Source organism: Oncorhynchus clarkii, chromosome 19 (genome assembly GCF_045791955.1).
Source record: "Oncorhynchus clarkii lewisi isolate Uvic-CL-2024 chromosome 19, UVic_Ocla_1.0, whole genome shotgun sequence".
Taxonomy (NCBI): domain Eukaryota; kingdom Metazoa; phylum Chordata; class Actinopteri; order Salmoniformes; family Salmonidae; genus Oncorhynchus; species Oncorhynchus clarkii.
In genome coordinates, this window is record NC_092165.1 from 63,136,969 (window position 1) to 63,161,843 (window position 24,875).

General features: G+C 45.0%; 2 protein-coding genes across 2 annotated transcripts in view; one reads left to right on the top strand and one right to left on the bottom strand.

Annotated features, from left to right (window-relative positions):
• LOC139375477 (calpain-3-like) overlaps positions 1-11,376 on the top strand; it is a 44,315-nt gene extending 32,939 nt beyond the window's left edge. Inside the window, exons 16-21 of the mRNA XM_071117295.1 lie at positions 1,011-1,075; positions 5,869-5,937; positions 6,069-6,147; positions 6,371-6,487; positions 7,000-7,058; positions 10,519-11,376. Of these exons, the coding sequence (XP_070973396.1) occupies positions 1,011-1,075; positions 5,869-5,937; positions 6,069-6,147; positions 6,371-6,487; positions 7,000-7,058; positions 10,519-10,545 (416 nt within the window). The 3' untranslated portion in view covers positions 10,546-11,376. The remainder of the gene's footprint in view (positions 1-1,010; positions 1,076-5,868; positions 5,938-6,068; positions 6,148-6,370; positions 6,488-6,999; positions 7,059-10,518) is intronic.
• Positions 11,377-11,764: 388 nt separating this feature from the next.
• Positions 11,765-23,417, bottom strand: LOC139374549 (cilia- and flagella-associated protein 251-like). The gene is made up of 4 exons (XM_071115541.1): positions 23,368-23,417; positions 23,067-23,249; positions 11,955-13,111; positions 11,765-11,838 (listed from the first exon to the last, which is right to left on the bottom strand). Exons 1-4 carry the CDS (start codon positions 23,415-23,417, stop codon positions 11,765-11,767), a joined length of 1,464 nt encoding a protein of 487 aa, XP_070971642.1.
• Positions 23,418-24,875: the final 1,458 nt, after the last annotated feature.

Here is a 24,875-nt window from a genome sequence, read left to right on the forward strand (position 1 = left end):
CTCTCTCTCTCTCTCACACAGATAACTATAGAAGTCTGTCTCTCTCACACTGATAACTATAGAAGTCTGTCTCTCTCTCTCTCTCTCACACTGATAACTATAGAAGTCTCTCTCTCTCTCTCACACAGATAACTATAGAAGTCTCTCTCTCACACTGATAACTATAGAAGTCTGTCTCTCTCTCTCACACAGATAACTATAGAAGTCTCTCTCTCTCTCTCACACTGATAACTATAGAAGTCTGTCTCTCTCTCACACACTGATAACTATAGAAGTCTCTCTCTCTCTCTCTCTCTCTCTCTCTCTCTCTCTCTCTCTCACACTGATAACTATAGAAGTCTCTCTCTCTCCTGTCTCTCTCCCTCTCTCTCTCTCTCTCTCTCTCTCTCTCTCTCTCTCTCACACTGATAACTATAGAAGTCTCTCTCTCTCTCTCTCTCTCTCTCTCTCTCTCTCTCTCTCTCTCACACACAGATAACTATAGAAGTCTGTCTCTCTCTCACACTGATAACTATAGAAGTCTCTCTCTCTCACACACTCATAACTATAGAAGTCTGTCTCTCTCTCTCACACAGATAACTATAGAAGTCTCTCTCTCTCTCACACTCATAACTATAGAAGTCTGTCTCTCTCTCTCACACAGATAACTATAGAAGTCTGTCTCTCTCACACTGATAACTATAGAAGTCTCTCTCTCTCTCTCTCTCTCTCTCTCTCTCTCTCTCTCTCTCTCTCTCTCTCTCTCTCTCTCTCTCTCTCTCTCTCTCTCACACACACACACACACACACACACACACACACACATACACACACACAGATACATAAAGGAGTCTTCTTCTATGTTGTTATTCTCCTAGTAATCACCTACAGCATTGTTTCCCAGCCCTCAACCCGGTCCACCGCGACTACGGATAGTCCACAGTTTTGTTCTAGCCCTGCACACCAGATTAAAATAGGTAATGGTTTGTTGGTCATTTTGTCGATTTGTTCATCCTCTCTCTCTCCCACAGATAAGGACCTGAACACAGAGGGTTTTAGCCTGGAGTGCTGCAGGAGCATGATCTCTCTCATGGACGTATCCTCTGTATCTGTGGTTTCTGTAGATAGAGACCCTCCTGGGTCAGGTTGTGTTGTCTGTAGATAGAGACCCTCCCGGGTCAGGTTGTGTTGTCTGTAGATAGAGACCCTCCTGGGTCAGGTTGTGTTGTCTGTAGATAGAGACCCTCCCGGGTCAGGTTGTGTTGTCTGTAGATAGAGACCCTCCTGGGTCAGGTTGTGTTGTCTGTAGATAGAGACCCTCCTGGGTCAGGTTGTGTTGTCTGTAGATAGAGACCCTACCTGGGTCAGGTTGTGTTGTAGCTCTGAACTAGCTCACCTAATTCCAGTGGTGTAAAGTACTTAATTAAGTAAAAGTACTTTAAAGTACTACTTAAGTAATTTTTTTGAGGTTTCTGTACTTTACTATTTATATTTTTGACAACTTGTACGTTTACTTCACTGCGTTCCTAAAGAAAATTATGTACTTTTTACTCCTACATTTTCCCAGACACACAAAGTACTCATTATATTATAAATACTTATCAGGACAAGGAAATCTTTACTTTTACTCAAGTATAACAATTGGGTACTTCTTTCCACCACTAACTAATTCACTTCGTCAAGGGCTTGATGATTAGCTGGCTATATACACTGCTCAAAAAATAAAGGGAACACTAAAATAACACATCCTAGATCTGAATTAATGAAATATTCTTATTAAATACTTTTTTCTTTACATAGTTGAATGGACTGACAACAAAATTACACAAAAATTATCAATGGAAATCAAATTTATCAACCCATGGAGGTCTGGTTTGGAGTCACACTCAAAATTAAAGTGGAAAACCACACTACAGGCTGATCCAACTTTGATGTAATGTCCTTAAAACAAGTCAAAATGAGGCTCAGTAGTGTGTGTGGCCTCCACGTGCCTGTATGACCTCCCTACAACGCCTGGGCATGCTCCTGATGAGGTGGCGGATGGTCTCCTGAGGGATCTCCTCCCAGACCTGGACTAAAGCATCCGCCAACTCCTGGACAGTCTGTGGTGCAACGTGGCGTTGGTGGATGGAGTGAGACATGATGTCCCAGATGTGATCAATTGGATTCAGGTCTGGGGAACGGGCGGGCCAGTCCATAGCATAAATTCCTTCCTCTTGCAGGAACTGCTGACACACTCCAGCCACATGAGGTCTAGCATTGTCTTGCATTAGGAGGAACCCAGGGCCAACCGCACCAGCATATGGTCTCACAAGGGGTCTGAGGATCTCATCTCGGTACCTAATGGCAGTCAGGCTACCTCTGGCGAGCACATGGAGGGCTGTGCGGCCCCCCAAAGAAATGCCACCCCACACCATGACTGACCCACCGCCGAACCGGTCATGCTGGAGGATGTTGCAGGCAGCAAAACGTTCTCCACGGCGTCTCCAGACTCTGTCACATGCTCAGTGTGAACCTGCTTTCATCTGTGAAGAGCACAGGGCGCCAGTGGCGAATATGCCAATCTTGGTGTTCTCTGGCAAATGCCAAACGTCCTGCACGGTGTTGGGCTGTAAGCACAACCCCCACCTGTGGCCCTCATACCACCCTCCTGGAGTCTGTTTCTGACCGTTTGAGCAGACACATGCACATTTGTGGCCTACTGTAGGTCATTTTGCAGGGCTCTGGCAGTGCTCCTCCTGCTCCTCCTTGCACAAAGGGTGGTCACCACCTGCAGAACCACTCCTTTATTGGGGGTGTCTTGCTAATTGCCTATAATTTCCACCTGTTGTCTATTCCATTTGCACAACAGCATGTGAAATGTATTGTCAATCAGTGTTGCTTCCTAAGTGGACAGTTTGATTTCACAGAAGTGTGATTGACTTGGAGTTTATATTGTGTTGTTTAAGTGTTCCCTTTATTTTTTTGAGCAGTGTATATATGAAACGCCACTCAGACACAGTCCAGGGAAAAACCACCTGTAAAACACGAACTAGCGAAAAACGCAACCCACACTGTATAATAAGTAATTTAGCATTCTCTTTCAGCAAAAGCAACATGTTCAAACATTTTATGAATTGGTGGTTCTGGGAATTGAACCCACTACTGTGGCATTACAAGCACCGTGCTCTACCAACTGAGCTACAACAGAGATGTGAAAGCTTTGGAATAGATCAAATACATGGAACGGCTTGGGGTCCCCAAGGAGAGGTTGGAGAACGGCTTGGGGTCCCCAGGGAGAGGTTAGAGAATGGCTGGGGGTCCCCAAGAAGAGGTTAGAGAACGGCTTGGGGTCCCCAGGGAGAGGTTAGATAACGGCTTGGGGTCCCCAAGGAGAGGTTAGAGAACGGCTTGGGGTCCCCAGGGAGAGGTTAGAGAACGGCTGGGAGTCCCCAAGAAGAGGTTAGAGAACTGCTGGGAGTCCCCAAGGAGATGTTAGAGAACGGCTGGGGGTCCCCAGGGAGAGGTTTGAGAACAGCTGGGGGTCCCCGAGGAGAAGTTGGAGAATGGCTGGGGGTCCCCGAGGAGATGGTTGGGAACCACTAGTCTATAGAGAAATCACTGTCTGTTGTGACCTGGGACAGGGCCTACAGTGGTCTAAATTCACCATTTACTGCAGTAGTTCTCAGTAGCCCGAGGCCATGACATGTTACAGGAAATAATGAATGTATTAACCAGGGTTTGTGAGTTAAGGGAATGTAGAAACAGGTTAATCTGAGCTAAAGGAGTGTAGAAACAGGTTAATCTGAGCTAAGGGAGTGTTGAAACAGGTTCATCTGAGCTAAGGGAGTGTAGAAACAGGTTCATCTGAGCTAAGGGAGTGTAGAAACAGGTTCATCTGAGCTAAGGGAGTGTAGAAACAGGTTAATCTGAGTTAAGGGAGTGTAGAAACAGGTTAATCTGAGTTAAGGGAGTGTAGAAACAGGTTAATCTGAGCTAAGGGAGTGTAGAAACAGGTTAATCTGAGCTAAGGGAGTGTAGAAACAGGTTCATCTGAGTTAAGGGAGTGTAGACACAGGTTAATCTGAGCTAAGGGAGTGTAGAAACAGGTTCATCTGAGCTAAGGGAGTGTAGAAACAGGTTAATCTGAGCTAAGGGAGTGTAGTGACGTTGTTTTGATTAATGTGACGACAGCTGCTCATCAAATGATTAACGGTTTATACGTACGTGATTAAATGAATCAGGTAATTAGTAACTCATTAACCTGGGGCACCATGGGAAAGTTTGGTTTTATTGAGTTTCTATTTCCCAAATTAACTCAAAGAATATCAGAATATTGATTTTACAACAGTCGCTAATCAATCAATTTCCTCTATAGTCTAATTTTGAATGCCGCATAATCCGGGAACCTGCACAAACCCGAGTCCCATCAATGAGTCCGTACCACACCAATTGAGTTGATTATTTATTTGCTAACAAGCTAAAATGATAATGTAAGATACACAAGCACACAGTCTAGGCTATTGATTAGAACTTAGTACGATAAAACAGGTCCCTAGCAGACCAACACAATATGACACTTGTTACGCGAAATGGGGATTTAAAAGAGAGAGAAAGAGAGAAAAGCACACTTGTGTACATTTGTAAACTATGCTTAGTTTAGCCCCGAACTGCCGTCTCTTATGGGTCAGAATATAATGATTATAGTAATTACGTGTCTCTTCGTGGACGACTTTCTGCTTCTCTGATGACACACTTCTCTGGTTACAGGGTGTAACTCTCTGGTTGTCCTGACGATGTCAGGGTCCTTTTGTCTTAGTGGTCTGTTTCCTCGCCCGTGTTCTGAAGGGGGTCTTTTGAGAACAGCCAGCCCTGTAGCTCAGGGCTCACAGCGTAGGAATAAAAGCAGTGTAGACACACGATTGGATGGAGAGTGGTGACCGGGTGGTTGCATGGATTTGGTAGAAGGTTCCTTTGTCTTCAACCTCGTGTTGCGTTTTGGGGTTGCTGACCACTCAGACCTTGGCTGCAGCTCAGGGCCACTTAGTCTGATCTGTTCATTCTTAACTCACAGGTTGTATACCCTCGGGTCAGAAATGGGTGTCGCTGCCTTTAGGGCAATTCTCTGGGCGTAACTAGTTACGAGGCAAGGTCTGGATTTGACTCAGATCCGATTTAAACTAACTAACTAACTTCCCATTTCATCTTTACAGAAACATTCTCTTTGATCTGGACATTTTCCCCCCAACGTATCATATGCAAACATCAGGCACATACTAGGAAAACCCTTACAGTTACAGGCACATACTAGGAAAACCCTTACAGGTACAATGTTTAAACATCAGGCACATACTAGGAAAACCCTTACAGTTACAATGTTTAAACATCAGGCACATACTAGGAAAACCCTTACAGGTACAAACAAGCACATACTAGGAAAACCCTTACAGGTACAAACAAGCACATACTAGGAAAACCCTTACAGGTACAATGTTTTCGTTATAACGTCGTCCTTTAACTTTTAATAACATAACAAAAGAATGACATTACATTTTCATATTCCATCTCTCGTCACGAAACCCATCGTCCCAAAGTCCATTAATTGCATGTTAATGTTCTGAGGCCGATTCTCCATAGTGAGAGAGGAATTTTGTCTCCTGCCTTAGTTTTACAATGGGCGTGAGGTGTCATAAAATCACCCCATCTCCATACCTCTCCATCTCTTTCCCTCTGCTGGGTGTGAAAGATGTCTCCGTAGGATTGCGGTCCACGGTAACCTGACCCGAGCCGGCCAGTAATGACAGGAGTGTAGAAACAGGTCATTCTGAGCTAAGGGACTGTTTGTTGAAATGGTTGATTGTGAGTTCCCATGTGTCGCCCGTCATTGGTGTCTTAACGGCAGCTTTCTAGATGGACGGGACGGGCAGACTCAACCTGCAGGAGTTCAGACATCTCTGGAACAAGATCAAGCAGTGGCAGGTGAGCTCTTCCTTCTCCTCCTCGTCAGAAAGCTGCGTTTTCCCTCATTTCCCCTTTTATTGAACCTCCCAATGGCACTGTAGACCTAGTCGGATGTATACTGTAGATTTACAACTGCTCTGTTCCTTTAGGGAATTTTCCAACACTACAACTCGGACCAGGCTAGTAGCATCAACAGCTACGAAATGAGAAATGCTGTCAACGATGCAGGTAAGAGCATCTTAAAGTTGTGTTTACCAAGTTTAAATAGAATAAAATCTTCAGGTAGATTGGATCTCTGTCTCAGCAAACTGGTTAAATAAAGGTGATTTTGTTTTGTTTTTTTAAACTACAAGGAGATGGAAAGACATGTTGTTTTGTTTTAAATGGTAACTGAACAGCCTAATGTGTCTCTCCAATATCTCCCATCTCTGACGGTCATGTGACTGTTCAGGCTTCCGTCTCAACAATCAGCTCTATGACATCATCACCATGCGTTACGCCAACGAGGGCATGAACATCGACTTTGACAGCTTCATCAGCTGTCTGGTCCGGCTCGAAGCCATGTTCAGTAAGTCACACACAAACACCTCACCTCATCTCCGTATTACACTGATCCCAGATCTGTTTGTCCACTCCTGGCCATGCAGGTCTGGTTACTGTACATGGTGATGTAAAAAGGGCTTTATATTTGAGTTGGTTTGATTTATTTGACATTTAAAAACACAACTCATCCACACATATACAACCAGGCTGCGTCACATCCGGCCGTGATTGGGAGTCCCGTAGGGCGGCACACAATTATCCCAGCGTTTTCCAGGTTTGGCCGGGGTAGAACGTCATTATAAATAAGAATGTGTTCTTAATTGACATGCCTAGTTAAATAAAGGTTTAAAAAATCAATTAAAAATACAAAAAATAAACACATTTAAAACAACTCAACCACACATGTACACAACAAATTCAAAGTAAATGTGGATAACACAACCAAAGTTAAAAAATATATATATTTCAATTTTGGTCCTCTTAATTATATAAATGGATGATTTATTGATTGATTCATTACATGGGGTTTGTTTGCAGGGGCGTTCCAGGCCTTCGACCAGAATGGAGACGGTACGATCAGACTCAGTGTCTTGGAGGTAAGGATATGCTGCTCATTCTATCATACATTACGGAACAGAGTAACAACATGTTGTTACTTCCGCCTTTGGTCCAGCTCACGTTCAGCTCGCAGCTTATCTGTAACGGAGCGTTTCGTACCCTGTCGACATAGCCCCTTACTGCACAGGTATAAGGACGACAACCGTGTTACCAACCTAACTGACACTACCTGTCTATGTTGTGTTACCAACCTAACTGACACTACCTGTCTATGTTGTGTTACCAACCTAACTGACACTACCTGTCTATGTTGTGTTACCAACCTAACTGACACTACCTGTCTATGTTGTGTTACCAACCTAACTGACACTACCTGTCTATGTTGTGTTACCAACCTAACTGACACTACCTGTCTATGTTGTGTTACCAACCTAACTGACACTACCTGTCTATGTTGTGTTACTAACCTAACTGACACTACCTGTTATTGTTGTGTTACCAACCTAACTGACACTACCTGTCTATGTTGTGTTACCAACCTAACTGACACTACCTGTCTATGTTGTGTTACCAACCTAACTGACACTACCTGTCTAAGTTGTGTTACCAACCTAACTGACACTACCTGTCTATGTTGTGTTACCAAATTCAGCGGTTCTCAAACTTTTGGGTCCGGGGACCCCTTTCGTGAATTCATAACCAGAACACAACTCAGGGGAGATAAAAGAAGGGAGTTTTACTATGACTTCGGCAGTGCATGACCGGACGAACCAAGTCTCGGCGCTGGGAAGGAACATTTTAAAAGGCCCCTCATCTGAGAGCAGTTTTATATTTTACATTTTTACAGTTTTAAAGTTTAAATTACATTTATGTTTGAGTAAATACATTTTGAGGAAATACAAGAAGAATTGAGTTAAACCATGTATAATTGGTGGAGTACTGTGGATACCAATATCCCTGTGAGCCTCCCAGGCCCATGTTGCCCAGGGTTAAGAATTTACATTGTTGATTAAAAAAAATATTACATTGTATTGAACACTGAACAAAAATATGAACGCAACATGTAAAGTGTTGGTCCCATGTTTCATGAGCTGAAATAAAAGATCCCAGAAATTACGAACAAAGTTTATTTATCTCAAATATTGTGCACAAATGTGTTTACATCCTTGCTTGTGAGCATTTCTCCTTTGCCAAGATAATCCCTCCACCTGACAGGTGTGGCATATCAAGAAGCTGATTTAACAGCATGAACTTTACACAGGTGCACCTTGTGCTGTGATGCCACTCAAAAATGTGCAGTTTTGTCACACAACACAATGCCACAGATGTCACAAGTTTTGAGGGAGCGTACAATTGGCATAATGACTTCAGGAATATCCACCAGCGCTGTTGCCAGAGAATTGAATGTTAATTTCTCTACCATAAGCCACCGCCAACGTCGTTTCAGATTATTTGGCATCCCAAACGCCCTCACAACAGCAGACCACGTCAGTTCAGGACCTCGACATCTGGCTTCTTCACCTGCGGGATCTGGGACTAGCCACCCGGACAGCTGATGAAACTGCTACTGTTATTTCTACACAAACTGTAAGAAACCGTCTCAGGGAAGCTCAACTGCGACCTGACTGCAGTTCGGCATCGTAACCAACATCAATATGGCAAATGTTCCACCTTCGATGGCCACTGGCACGCTGGAGAAGTGTGCTTAAATGGTATTGGCAGGCATAAGCTACGAAAAACGAACACAATTGCATTTCATCAAAGGCAGTTTGAATGCACAAAGAATCCGTTGCGAGATCCTGAGGCCCGTTGTCGTGCCATTCATCAGCCGCCATCACCTCATGTTTCAGCATGATAATGCACGGCCCCATGTCTCAAGGATCTGTACACAATTCCTGGAAGCTGAAAATATCCCAGTTCTTCCATGGCCTGCGTACTCACCAGACATGTCAAATTGCCATCGATAAAATGCAATTGTGTTTGTTGTTCGTAGCTTATCCCTGCCCATACCATAACCCCACCGTCACCACGGGGCACTCTGTTCACAACGGTGACATCAGCAAACCGCTCACCCACAAGATGCAATACACACTGTCTGCCAGGTACAGTTGAAACCAGGATTCATCCATTAAGAGCACACTTCTCCAGCGTGCCAGTGGCCATCGAAGGTGGAACATTTGCCATATTGATGTCGGTTACGATGCCGAACTGCAGTCAGGTCAAGACCCTGGTGAGGACGACGATGTGCTTCCCTGAGACGGTTTCTGACAGTTTGTGCAGAAATTCTTCGGTTAAAGGAAACCCACAGTTTCATTAGCTGTCCCGGTGGCTGGTCTCAGATGATGAAGAAGATGGATGTGGAGGTCCTGGGTTGGCGTGGTTACACATGGTCTGCCGTTGTGAGGCCGGTTGGACGACCAAATTATAATAAAACGACGTTGGAGGCGGCTTATGGTAGAGAAATGAACATTACATTATCTGGCAACAGCTCTGGTGGACATTCCTGCAGTCAGCAGGCCAATTGCACGCTCCCTCAAAACTTGTGACATCTGTGGCCATTGTGTTGTGTGACAAAACTGCACATTTTTGAGTGACCTTTTATTGTCCCCAGCACAAGGTGCACCTGTGTAATGATCATACTGTTTAATCAGCTTCTTGATATGCTACACCTGTCAGGTGGAGGGATTATCTTGGCAAAGGAGAAATGCTCACTAGCAAGGATGTAAACAAATTTGTACACAAAATTGTAGAGAAATATGCTTTTTGTGAGTAAGGAACATTTCTGCGATCTTTAATCATTTCAGCTCGTGTTCCACTACGTATTTTTGTTCAATGTATATAGAGAGAGATCTGATTTGTTCAACTGATACTACCCCTCTATGTCTCTCCTCTATGTCTCTCCTCTATGTCTCTCCTCTATGTCTCCCCTCTATGTCTCTCCTCTGTCTCTCCTCTATGTCCTAACTGATACTACCCCTCTATGTCTCCCCTCTATGTCTCCCCTCTGTCTCTCCTCTATGTCTCTCCTCTATGTCTCTCCTCTATGTCTCTCCTCTATGTCTCCCCTCTATGTCTCTCCTCTGTCTCTCCTCTATGTCCTAACTGATACTACCCCTCTATGTCTCTCCTCTATGTCTCCCCTCTATGTCCTAACTGATACTACCCCTCTATGTCTCTCCTCTATGTCTCTCCTCTATGTCCTAACTGATAATACCTCTCTATGTCTCTCCTCTATGTCCTAACTGATACTACCCCTCTATGTCTCCCCTCTATGTCTCTCCTCTATGTCCTAACTGATACTACCCCTCTATGTCTCCCCTCTATGTCTCTCCTCTATGTCTCTCCTCTATGTCTCCCCTCTATGTCTCTCCTCTATGTCTCCCCTCTATGTCTCTCCTCTATGTCTCTCCTCTATGTATCTCCTTTATGTCTCTCCTCTATGTCTCTCCTCTATGTCCTAACTGATAATACCCCTCTATGTCTCTCCTCTATGTCCAGTGGCTCCAGCTGACCATGTATGCCTAGATTTCCAGAAAGGTGTTCTCAGCCAATCGGCCTCTCTGGTGACACCCACCCAACGTGAAGAACAGAGGCGAACTACCAGCATTTACCTCAGTCGTGACAGTGCCAGACCGTAGCGCTAACCCTGCCAGTACCACATCCACCACCTTCGTCCTGTTCACCTCACGTCATCCCCCAGTCCTCGCAATAGACTGCTACTCTTACCAGTCCATACTACTTACAACTCCATCACATCCTTCTCCATCTCTCTCTCCCTCCAACCTTCTCCATCTCTCTCTCTCTCTCCCTCTAACCTTCTCCTTCCCCATCTCTCTCTCCCTCTAACCTTCTCCTTCCCCATCTCACTCTCTCTCTCTCCCTCTAACCTTCTCCATCTCTCTCTCCCTCTAACCTTCTCCTTCCCCATCTCACTCTCTCTCTAACCTTCTCCTTCCATCTCTCTCTCCCTCTAACCTTCTCCTTCCCCATCTCACTCTCTCTCTAACCTTCTCCTTCCCCATCTCACTCTCTCTCTAACCTTCTCCTTCCATCTCTCTCTCCCTCTAACCTTCTCCTTCCCCATCTCACTCTCTCTCTAACCTTCTCCTTACCCATCTCCCTCTCCCTCTAACCTTCTCCATCTCTCTCTCCCTCTAACATTCTCCTTCCCCATCTCTCTCTCACTCTAACCTTCTCCTTCCCTCTCTCTCTCCCGCTAACCTTCTCCTTCCCTCTTCACTAGGTCTCAGGTTTCTCTCGTTTCCTCTCCTAACCATGTCCATTTCCCAGTATTACTGAAATGTCAGTCTCTTCTGAATCGGCATTTTTTGTATTTTTTATTTACAGACCCCCCCCCCCCCCCCCCCCCTCCTTACCACATGTACAAGTCTTTCTCTCAGGCATCCAACACACACAACCTCTCTTTTTCTGTCATGATACCAGAGTGAGGTATCAGAGCCACTGCTTCATGATCCATCAAATATCCATCTTTTCAAATATTCACTGTTTCATTCCTCTGGGAAAATCTGCGCCTGGCGTTCAAAGCCTTTTGCCTGCTGGCTAATCGAACCCTCCTCTATAATACCTAATGTCATATGTTTCCCACCCGATATCAACCCTACCCAGCGTGGTGCTCTGCCAAGCCTCTTCTCCACATCGCTCCAGTGAAGACCACAGTTCTCTAATGGACAACGGAGGGACTGGAGACGTGGTGGAAAAGGACCAGTGCTTCTTTCCTTCAGTTTCAGGCTTCCTGACCCAGAACCAGCCAGTCGGTCCGTGGGAACCGGAATAATCCCCCTATCAGGTTCTGAAACACTGATACACAGATTCGACAGAAAAGTGTCTGTAGAATCTGTCAGTCCTACCAATGGACCAATGAGACTGACATAGAACAGACAGAACCGGCTAAGAACACTACTCCTCCTCCTTACCCTCCGCTGTACAACCAGGACCATGTAGAAGCCTCCTTAGCTCCTCCTCCTCGTTAACCTGCGTTGTACGACCAGGACCAGGCAGAAGCCTCCCTAGTTTCTCCTCCTCCTCCTCCTCCTCCTCCTCCTCCTCAGCTGTACGACCAGGACCAGGCAGAAGCCTCCCTAGCTCCTCCTCCTCCTCCTCCTCCTCCTCAGCTGTACGACCAGGACCAGGCAGAAGCCTCCCTAGCTCCTCCTCCTCCTCCTCCTCCTCCGCTGTACGACCAGGACCAGGCAGAAGCCTCCCTAGTTTCTCCTCCTCCTCCTCCTTAAACTGCGTTGTACGACCAGGACCAGGCAGAAGCCTCCCTAGTTCCTCCTCCTCCTCCTCCTCCTCTTCCGCTGTACGACCAAGACCAGGCAGAAGCCTCCCTAGCTCCTCCTCCTCCTCCTCCTCCTCCGCTGTACGACCAGGACCAGGCAGAAGCCTCCCTAGTTTCTCCTCCTCCTCCTCCTTAACCTGCGTTGTACGACCAGGACCAGGCAGAAGCCTCCCTAGTTCCTCCTCCTCCACCTCTTCCGTTGTACGACCAAGACCAGGCAGAAGCCTCCCTAGTTCCTCCTCCTCCTCCTCCTCCTCTTCCGCTGTACGACCAAGACCAGGCAGAAGCCTCCCTAGTTCCTCCTCCTCCTCCTCCTCCTCCTCCTCTTCCGCTGTACGACCAAGACCAGGCAGAAGCCTCCCTAGTTCCTCCTCCTCCTCCTCCTCTTCCGCTGTACGACCAAGACCAGGCTGAAGCCTCCCTAGTTCCTCCTCCTCCTCCTCCTCCTCCGCTGTACGACCAGGACCAGGCAGAAGCCTCCCTAGTTCCTCCTCCTCCTCCTCCTCCGCTGTACGACCAGGACCAGGCTGAAGCCTCCCTAGTTCCTCCTCCTCCTCCTCCTCCTCCTCCGCTAAACAACCAGGACCAGGCTGAAGCCTCCCTAGTTCCTCCTCCTCCTCCTCCTCCTCCGCTGAACAACCAGGACCAGGCTGAAGCCTCCCTAGTTCCTCCTCCTCCTCCTCCTCCGCTGTACGACCAGGACCAGGCTGAAGCCTCCCTAGTTCCTCCTCCTCCTCCTCCTCTGAACAACCAGGACCAGGCTGAAGCCTCCCTAGCCTGGTGAAGAGCTCCCTACAGGGTGGGTTCAACGTATGAAGACGTGAATATGACTATGGGTTGGACTGTTTTTTTTTGTGGTTTCATACTAAAGCTTCGGTCAAATGAGTGTAATGCATTTTTAAACATTTTAACCCAATAAATAATTGTGTAGTTATTGGTTGCTCTGCTTGTATCCGTAGTTCTCCAGTGAATTCTAGGATATTTATCAAAAACAGTCAAATCTGTTGAAGTGAGCTAAACCGCTGTTCAGTCAGAGTCCTTTTAGTTCAAGACATTCTTATCAAGCACATACACAACTACAAATGAAAGACAAAATAAAACAGAGGCTTGTATTATGTTGCAAATATATATATATATATATATATATAATTTATATTTCAAGGTTTGTTCTATTTGATAACATTCTCTAATAAAATATCTGTAGCACAACCGGTCGGCAAAAACTGGTTAACAAATTGATCGTAGAAACTCGGGGATGATCAGATTAAAGGACCGGGGGTATGTTTTGCCTCAGATAATAGGGGAGGAGTTTAGGTTACACGTCTGTAGGTATCTCTTCCTGAAGATGACGACCTCTGTTAGAGATCACAGGTTGACCAGAGAGAGACCTCAGCACAACACACACCTTCAACAACCCCCCGCGTGTGTACAACCCGGAGCTGCCCACTACACGGATAAGGTGTCACAACGACCAGATCATTGGTTGAACATTCTTTCACATTGATATAAAATATAATTATGTGTGTTTTTTAATACAATAACAGAAAAGAAAGTTTGGTGCGCGATGATGCATCAGCTTGGTTCGTGTCATGTGTGTAATCAGAGGTGCTTTGAGGGATGGCGTGGGAATTGGGTCCTGATTCTGTTCCTCAATCTCTTCAACCCCTCAACATACCATCTTCCTCTCTACACAAACAGTCATCCTTCAAAACAAACATTTACTTACTGTGTGTTAGCCTCCCTGCTCTATTTAAACAAACACTTACTGTGGGACTTACTTACTGTGGGATATCCTCCCTGCTCTATTTAAACAAACACTTACTGTGGGACTTACTTACTGTGGGACTTACTTACTGTGGGATAGCCTCACTACTCTATTTAAACAAACACTTACTGTGGGACTTACTTACTGTGGGATAGCCTCACTACTCTATTTAAACAAACACTTACTGTGGGATATCCTCACTACTCTATTTAAACAAACACTTACTGTGGGACTTACTTACTGTGGGACTTACTTACTGTGGGATAGCCTCACTACTCTATTTAAACAAACACTTACTGTGGGAGTTACTTACTGTGGGATATCCTCCCTGCTCTATTTAAACAAACACTTACTTACTGTGGGATAGCCTCCCTGCTCTACTTAAACAAACACTTACTGTGGGACTTACTTACTGTGGGACTTACTTACTGTGGGACTTACTTACTGTGGGATAGCCTCACTACTCTATTTAAACAAACACTTACTGTGGGACGTACTTACTGTGGGATAGCCTCCATGCTCTATTTAAACAAACACTTACTGTGGGACTTACTTACTGTGGGATAGCCTCACTACTCTATTTAAACAAACACTTACTGTGGGACTTACTTACTGTGGGATAGCCTCACTACTCTATTTAAACAAACACTTACTGTGGGATATCCTCACTACTCTATTTAAACAAACACTTACTGTGGGACTTACTTACTGTGGGACTTACTTACTGTGGGATAGCCTCACTACTCTATTTAAACAAACACTTACTGTGGGAGTTACTTACTGTGGGATATCCTCCCTGCTCTATTTAAACAAACACTTACTTACTGTGGGATATCCTCCCTGCCTTATTTAAACAAACACTTACTGTGGGACTTACTTACTGTGGGACTTACTTACTGTGGGATAGCCTCACTACTCTATTTAAACAAACACTTACTGTGGGACGTACTTACTGTGGGATAGCCTCCCTGCTCTATTTAAACAAACACTTACTTACTGTGGGATAGCCTCCCTGCTCTACTTAAACAAACACTTACTGTGGGACTTACTTACTGTGGGACTTACTTACTGTGGGATAGCCTCACTACTCTATTTAAACAAACACTTACTGTGGGATAGCCTCCCTGCTCTACTTAAACAAACACTTACTGTGGGATAGCCTCCCTGCTCTACTTAAACAAACACTTACTGTGGGATAGCCTCCCTGCTCTACTTAAACAAACACTTACTGTGGGACGTACTTACTGTGGGATAGCCTCCATGCTCTATTTAAACAAACACTTACTGTGGGACTTACTTACTGTGGGATAGCCTCACTACTCTATTTAAACAAACACTTACTGTGGGACGTACTTACTGTGGGATAGCCTCCATGCTCTATTTAAACAAACACTTACTGTGGGACTTACTTACTGTGGGATAGCCTCACTACTCGATTTAAACAAACACTTACTGTGGGACTTACTTACTGTGGGATAGCCTCACTACTCTATTTAAACAAACACTTACTGTGGGATATCCTCACTACTCTATTTAAACAAACACTTACTGTGGGACTTACTTACTGTGGGACTTACTTACTGTGGGATAGCCTCACTACTCTATTTAAACAAACACTTACTGTGGGAGTTACTTACTGTGGGATATCCTCCCTGCTCTATTTAAACAAACACTTACTTACTGTGGGATATCCTCCCTGCCTTATTTAAACAAACACTTACTGTGGGACTTACTTACTGTGGGACTTACTTACTGTGGGATAGCCTCACTACTCTATTTAAACAAACACTTACTGTGGGACGTACTTACTGTGGGATAGCCTCCCTGCTCTATTTAAACAAACACTTACTTACTGTGGGATAGCCTCCCTGCTCTACTTAAACAAACACTTACTGTGGGACTTACTTACTGTGGGACTTACTTACTGTGGGATAGCCTCACTACTCTATTTAAACAAACACTTACTGTGGGATAGCCTCCCTGCTCTACTTAAACAAACACTTACTGTGGGATAGCCTCCCTGCTCTACTTAAACAAACACTTACTGTGGGATAGCCTCCCTGCTCTACTTAAACAAACACTTACTGTGGGACTTACTTACTGTGGGATAGCCTCACTACTCTATTTAAACAAAAACTTACTGTGGGACATACTTACTGTGGGGTAGCCTCCCTGCTCTATTTAAACAAACACTTACTGTGGGATAGCCTCCCTGCTCTACTTAAACAAACACTTACTGTGGGATAGCCTCCCTGCTCTACTTAAACAAACACTTACTGTGGGATAGTCTCCCTGCTCTATTTAAACAAACACTTACTGTGGGACTTACTTACTGTGGGATAGCCTCCCTACTCTATTTAAACAAACACTGACTGTGGGACTTACTTACTGTGGGATAGCCTCACTACTCTATTTAAACAAACACTTACTGTGGGACTTACTTACTGTGGGACTTACTTACTGTGGGACTTACTTACTGTGGGATATCCTCCCTGCTCTATTTAAACAAACACTTACTGTGGGATAGTCTCCCTGCTCTATTTAAACAAACACTTACTGTGGGACTTACTTACTGTGGGATAGCCTCCCTGCTCTATTTAAACAAACACTTACTGTGGGATAGCCTCCCTGCTCTACTTAAACAAACACTTACTGTGGGATAGCCTCCCTGCTCTATTTAAACAAACACTTACTGTGGGACTTACTTACTGTGGGATATCCTCCCTGCTCTATTTAAACAAACACTTACTTACTGTGGGACTTACTTACTGTGGGATAGCCTCCCTGCTATATTTAAACACTTACTTACAGTGGGACTTACTTACTGTGGGATATCCTCCCTGCTCTATTTAAACAAACACTTACTTACTGTGGGACTTGCTTACTGTGGGATAGCCTCCCTGCTATATTTAAACACTTACTTACTGTGGGACTTACTTACTGTGGGACTTACTTACTGTGGGATATCCTCCCTGCTATATTTAAACGAACACGCACATTCTGGATGCCTTCCACAAAAGATTCACAGCAATACCCAATAATTACTAGTAAGTACAATCCCACTCATTCATATGAGTTAAATAAAGGTGAAATAAAATAAACTAACAAACAGGGATTACTTTGAATTTTTATCACGTTTGTCTCAACAATGAGGACAAATGATCTACCCTCATCATACACACCTGTTCACGTATAGGAACACAGTGAAGCGACACTAGAAAATATAATAGAACCGTCACTAGAACACATTCTAGAACCATCACTAGAACACATTATAGAATCGACACTAGAAAATATTATAGATCCCAACTTCACTCCAAACACAACAAGACACTAGCATCCCGACTTCACTCCAAACACAACAAGACACTAGCATCCCGACTTCACTCCAAACACAACAAGACACTAGCATCCCGACTTCAGTCCAAACACAACAAGACACTAGCATCCCAACTTCACAACAAGACACTAGCATCCCAACTTCACTCCAAACACAACAAGACACTAGCATCCTGACTTCACAACAAGACACTAGCATCCCAACTTCACAACAAGACACTAGCATCCCGACTTCACTCCAAACACAACAAGACACTAGCATCCCGACTTCACTCCAAACACAACAAGGCACTAGCATCCCGACTTCCCTCCAAACACTCACAAAAAAACACATATTTTCACCCATGCCATACAGTAGCAAACAACGTATTTTTGTACCAGTCAGGGTTTGATCCATTTTAAAGTGTATCTGCAAATGTTTCAATAGAAAAACTCCAAACACAACAAGACACTAGCATCCTAACTTCACAACAAGACACTAGCATCCCAACTTCACTCCAAACACAACAAGACACTAGCATCCCAACTTCACTCCAAACACAACAAGACACTAGCATCCCAACTTCACTCCAAACACAACAAGACACTAGCATCCCAACTTCACTCCAAACACAACAAGACACTAGCATCCCAACTTCACTCCAAACACAACAAGACACTAGCATCCCAACTTCACTCCAAACACAACAAGACACTAGCATCCCAACTTCACAACAAGACACTAGCATCCCGACTTCACAACAAGACACTAGCATCCCAACTTCACTCCAAACACAACAAGACACTAGCATCCCAACTTCACTCCAAACACAAAAAGACACTAGCATCCCAACTTCACTCCAAACACAACAAGACACTAGCATCCCAACTTCACAACAAGACACTAGCATCCCGACTTCACAACAAGACAATAGCATCCCAACTTCACTCCAAACACAACAAGACACTAGCATCCTGACTTCACAACAAGACACTAGCATCCCAACTTCACTCCAAACACAACAAGACACTAGCATCCCAACTTCACAACAAGACACTAGCATCCCAACTTCACTCCAAACACTACAAGACACTAGCATCCCGACTTCACAACAAGACACTAGCATCCCAACTTCACTCCAAACACAACAAGACACTAGCATCCCGACTTCACTCCAAACACAACAAGACACTAGCATCCCGACTTCACTCCAAACACAACAAGACACTAGCATCCCAACTTCACAACAAGACACAAGCCTCCCGACTTCACAACAAGACACTAGCATCCCGACCTCACTCCAAACACAACAAGACACTAGCATCCCAACTTCACTCCAAACACAACAAGACACTAGCATCCCGACTTCACTCCAAACACTCACAAAAAAAACACATCTTTTCACCCATGCCATACAGTAGCAAACAATGTATTTTTGTACCAGTCAGGGTTTGATCCATTTTAAAGTGTATCTGCAAATGTTTCAATAGAAAAACATAACAATGGCTCTCATACCTGGAGACAAATGTATTTTCTTTGTTGACAATCCGTCAGTCAGTCAGTCCTGTGTTCCTTTGTCTTACTTGGTCAGTGGTTGGAGCAACTGCCACTAGGCAGGGTTTATTCATTCGCGATGAGAGAACCATGGACAAGAAGAGATGTGTTAGTTGGCAAAAAAACTAGAACACTACACATCTCATAACAAAACAACAGGTTGGATTCCAACAGATTCATCGTCATTATTCTCTGATATGGATGGTCACCGTAGCCTGGATACCAGTCTGTTTGTGCTATCATTCCACTCCTTGTCATTGTCAAACATTGACATGTGACACAGAGTACACGAGTGGAATGTTAGTACAAAACAGATCTAGATTTCAGGCTAGGAGTCACCTGGTTACATAGCCTGGTTGAACCAACCTGAATCAACATTCTCAACACTGTTTCAAAGATGCGCTCATCATTCAGACTGGTTTTACCAGGCTATTTTATAGAGTGGGTCCCAGGATGAGGAGCTCCAATATGGGAGTTAAAGAGGTGGTGGAGGAGGGGGTAGGGAAGGTCTGGGGTCAGGGGCGTGGGTCGTTCCACTTGAGACTCCTCCTCAGCATGTGGCAGCATGTGCTTGGGCGCCCCCTGTAGGCTGGGAGACAGAAACACACAGACACACAACAGGTTCCAGTTGTTCATTATAGCACAGAAAGAATGAACATTGAGGCACACAACACAAACACTAGGTCTGTCGATATACAGTTCATTCAGAAAGTATTCAGACCCCTTGTCTTTTACCCCATTTTGTTACGTTACAGCCTTATTCTACAATGTATTAAATTGTTTTTTTCCCCTCATCAATCTACACACAATACCCCATATTGACAAAGCAAAAATATGTTTTTTGAATTTCTGCCAATTTATATTAAAAAAATACAAAAAAACATAAACATAAGTACTCAGACCCTTTGCATAATAATTACACATTTACATAAGTATTCAGACATTTTACTCAGTACTTTGTTGAAGTACCTTTGGCAGCGATTGCAGCCTTGAGTCTTCTTGGGTATGATGCTACAAGCTTGGCACACCTGTATTTGGGGAGTTTCTCCCATTCTTCTCTGCAGATCCTTTCAAGGTCTGCCAGGGTGAATGGGCATCGTCACTGCACAGCTATTTTCAGGTCTCTCCAGAGATGTTTGATCGGGGTCAAATCCGAGCTCTGGCTGGGCCTCTCAAGGTCATTCAGAGACTTGTCCCGAAGCCACTCCTGCATTGTCTTGGCAGTGAAGGTGAACCTTCATCCCAGTCTGAGGTCCTGAGCGCTCTGAAGCAGGTTTTCATCAATGATCTCTCTGTACTTTGCTCTGTTCATCTTTCCCTCTTTTCCTAGTCTCCCAGTCCCTGCCACTGAAAAACATCCCCACAGCATGATGCTGCCACCACTATGCTTCACCGTAGGGATGCTGCCACCACCATGCTTCACCGTAGGGATGCTGCCACCACCATGCTTCACTGTAGGGATGCTGCCACCACCATGCTTCACCGTAGGGATGCTGCCACCACCATGCTTCACCGTAGGGATGGTGTCGGGTTTCCTCCAGACGTGACCCTTGGCATTCAGGCCAAAGAGTTCAAACTTGGCTTCATCAGACCAGAGAATCTTGTTTCTCATGGTCTGAGTCCTTTAGGTGCCTTTTGGCAAACTCAGAACGGGCTGTCATGTGCCTTTTACTGGGGATGGGGCTTCCCGTCTGGCCACTCTATCGTAAAGGCCTGATTGATGGAGTGTTGCAGAGATGGCTGTCCTTCTGGAAGGTTCTCCCATCTCCACAGAGGAACTCTGGAGCTCTGCCAGAGTGACCATTGGGTTCTTGGTCACCTCTCTGTCACCTCTCTGTCTTTGAAGTGAAACTCAAAGAAAACAATAAATGCAAAACGAAACGTGAAGCTGCTATAGTGCTCACAGGCAACTATACATAGTCAAGATCCCACAAAGCACAAAGGGGAAATGGCTGCCTAAATAGGATCCCCAATCAGAGACAACGATAAACAGCTGCCTCTGATTGGGAACCATACCTGGCCAACATCAAACCATAATTACCTAGATGACCCATCCTAGTCACACCCCGACCTAACCAACATAGAGAATAAAAAGCTCTCTATGGTCAGGGCGTGACACTGACCAAGACCCTTCTCCCCAAATTGTTCAGTTTGGCAGGGCAGCCAGCTCTAGGAAGAGTCTTGGTGGTTCCAAACTTATTCCATTGAAGAATGATGGAGGCCACTATGCTCTTGGGGACATCCCATTCTGCAGAAGTGTTTTGGTACCCTTCCCCAGATCTGTGCCTCGACACAATCCTGTCTTGGAGCTCTACGGACAATTCCTTCGACCTCATGGCTTTGTTTTTGCTCTGACATGCACTGTCAACTGTGGGTCTGAAGACTTATGTAAATATGTGCTGCTGAAGGTGCTCCAACACTCCAAAGACTAGAGAACAGCCATGCCACTGGAGGGAAAGAGGAAACAGAGGGAGGGTGTTAAGATCAGAGAACAGCCATGCCACTGGAGGGAAAGAGGAAACAGAGGGAGGGTGTTAAGATCAGAGAACAGCCATGCCACTGGAGGGAAAGAGGAAACAGAGGGAGGGTGTTAAGATCAGAGAACAGCCATGCCACTGGAGGGAAAGAGGAAACAGAGGGAGGGTGTTAAGATCAGAGAACAGCCATGCCACTGGAGGATAAGAGGAAACAGAGGGAGGGAGTTAAGATCAGAGAACAGCCATGCCACTGGAGGATAAGAGGAAACAGAGGGAGGGAGTTAAGATCAGAGAACAGCCATGCCACTGGAGGATAAGAGGAAACAGAGGGAGGGAGTTAAGATCAGAGAACAGCCATGCCACTGGAGGATAAGAGGAAACAGAGGGAGGGTGTTAAGATCAGAGAACAGCCATGCCTCTGGAGGGAAAGAGGAAACAGAGGGAGGGAGTTAAGATCAGAGAACAGCCATGCCACTGGAGGGAAAGAGGAAACAGAGGGAGACATAAGATACAGAACACACACAAACTGAACACACACAAACTGAACACACACTCCCTTCAGAAAGTGATAGATAATAGATACTAAATCTACTGACCTAAGTTTTCATACATCTCAAGAGTTGCGGCGTGGTGAGGGTCAATTACTTGAATTGCTCAAATTGCGTTTCTACAGAATGAACAGAATGAGCCCGTTTGATGTTCAGTTACCAGATGACATGGAACACACTGGGTTGTTCTGAACAGAATGAGCCTGTTTGTTTATGGTGAAGAAACTTCTCCACGGCAACACACCTGAATGCACTCAGGACTCCTTTCTATGCGCACCGAAATGATGATCTGTTTGTCTGAATTGCCCTGTGAAAGCCTGACACTAAGATCCTATTTTATAACTTAGCTGGTCATGTTGGCAATAGAACAAGCTTTCAAGTCATGCCCACTTGAACCAGACTGAGAATTGTATAATGGGAATGCAGGGCTGTGTTCCAAAACTGTAGTTCCTCAACGGCACAGCTAGGAGAGATCAACAAAGTACCTTATAGTTGAAGACTCTTCTTTGAGTCATAAAAGTGCATTGAACTGAGTTAGGAACTGTGAACACTTTGGAGAGGTGTGTGTCCACTTGGTGGCAACAGTTAAGACTGGCGCCAAGCCGAACACTGCTAGGTGAACTGAACTAGTGTGCTAGCATACTGCTTTAAAAGACCTTCACTTATAAAAACTAGAAAAAAGTGGCAATATACACTTCCTCAAAATAGTCAGAGTTAATCTAAGATAACTCAAGAAACCTGGCCCCTCTCAAGGCGTCTCAAGGAGGTTTGTCTGTCTCTCCTCAGACTGGAACACCCAGAAGAGGTGGAGGTTTGTCTGTCTCTCCTCAGACTGGAACACCCAGAGGAGGTTTGTCTGTCTCTCCTCAGACTGGGACACCCAGAGGACCCTCGGGGTGCCTCTCTGAGGGGTGTGGGTGAGCCTCCTTATGGGGCAGGGATGGGTAGGGAGACCAGCGACAGACCTTGTCTAGTTTAGGATTACTACCGAAAGCCTTGGGTCCCATATCCATCCCGCTGTTACGATCCCGTTCTGCTCTGCCTCCACTGCCTGGCCCTTCCTGGGTCACGTTGTGGTGTCCACCTGACCGTCTCGGTGGAGCAGATCGAAGGACCTGGCTGGCGAGGTCCCCCAGCTAGCACAGTGGATCTGGCCTGATTCCGGCTGAGAGTCGGGGCACTCGGCTGAGAGTCAGACATGTGGCCCGAGTCTGTGCCGCTTTCGGCAGTATTACTTATGGGTAGGATGCGGGGATTGGGGCTCGGGCTAATCCGGTGAGAGTTATCTGGCCTAAATGTATTACTTGGGGCTCTGGCCGATTGGGGCTACTCTCTGGCAGATGATTACATTTCATTATTTATTTATTTTCCCATATATTCCTCACCGCACAATTGGCCCAGCGTTGTCCGAGTTGGGGGAGGGTTTGGCCGGCATGTCCTTGTCCCATTGCGCTGTAGCTACTCCTGTGGCGGGCCGGGCGCATGCACATGGTCCCCAGGTGTATGTTGTTTCCTCCGACACAATTTTTTTTTTGGTGGATGGGTATAATTTGTATGTAAAAAAATGTATAATAGTAATATTTAAAATGACTAAATCTGGTCATTTTGTTTACATTTATTTAAATTTGCATCGGGGCGCTTCTGGGGGATGCTGGTGAGATGCCGGCAAAGTCGGCTGAATTCCGGTAGACGGTAACGGCCCGATGTACTTGGGCCGATTCTGGGCAGTCATTCATTTTGATTCCGGGCCGATTCAATCAGTTGCTTCTGGGCCGATTCCCCATTGCTAGCTGGGCCATCCTGTGCTGCTTAGCCCTTCCATCATGACAGGAAAGAACTCCTTCAAGACTGTTGGAAAAGCATTCCAGGTGAATCTGGTTGAGAGAATGCCTAGAGTATGCAAAGCTGTCACCAAGGCAAAGGGTGGCAACTTTGAAGAATCTCAAATATATTTTGATTTAACACTTTTGTGTTATTTCATAGTTGTGATGTCATCACTATTATTATACAATGTAGTAAATATATTTTTTTTAAATAAAGAATCGTGGAATCACTAGTAAGTAGGTGTGTCCAAACGTTTGACCAGTACTGTAGTTAGAACCTGTTTTAGGAAAATCTACCGCAAAATAGGCCACCTTCTTTATTACTTTACCAAACATGTCATGACATTAGTGATTGTTCAAATCTGTTAAATTTGTGAACGTCTAAATTACCATTTGCGCCATTTAAAACAGTGTGTGTCCCTCCGATAGCCGAGGGGAGACGGGCTAAGTAAAGGGCTCCATTTTGTTCTTCTGAGCATGTGCAATGTGTCTGCCTCCGACGTGAAATCACAAAAGTTTGACTTCCAGACAAAATTACTTCCTTACTTATTTTAAGGTTAAGGAAGTGTGTAGGTGTCATTCTGTATCATAGAGCTATTAAAGTTATTTAGATCCGCCTGCTCGAGACAAATTCAGAGATTGCTTTGCCATGTCTGCGCTGTGAAGCAGATGAGCCGGAAAAATGTTTTTCCGAAGACCGCCCCTTTGAATGAACGTCGTAGTGACGTAATACATGTATGATGTATCCAACCACCAGAGGGAGACAAATACACATTTATTCAACAGAGAATGTTGACATGGTGCTTGAAAAGTTTTTTTTAAACCTTTATTTAACTAGGCAATTCAGTTAATAATGTTATTTACAATGACAGCCTACCGCTGTGACATTGGGCCAATTGGGTAGCCTAATGGTTAGAGCCGTAGAGCAGTAACCAGAATGGTTGCTAGTTCAAACCCTCGAGCTGACAAGGTACAAATCTGTCATTCTGAAAATGCAGTTAACCCACTGTTCCTAGGCCGTCATTGAAAATAAGAATTTGTTCTTAACTGACTTGCCTAGTTAAATAAAG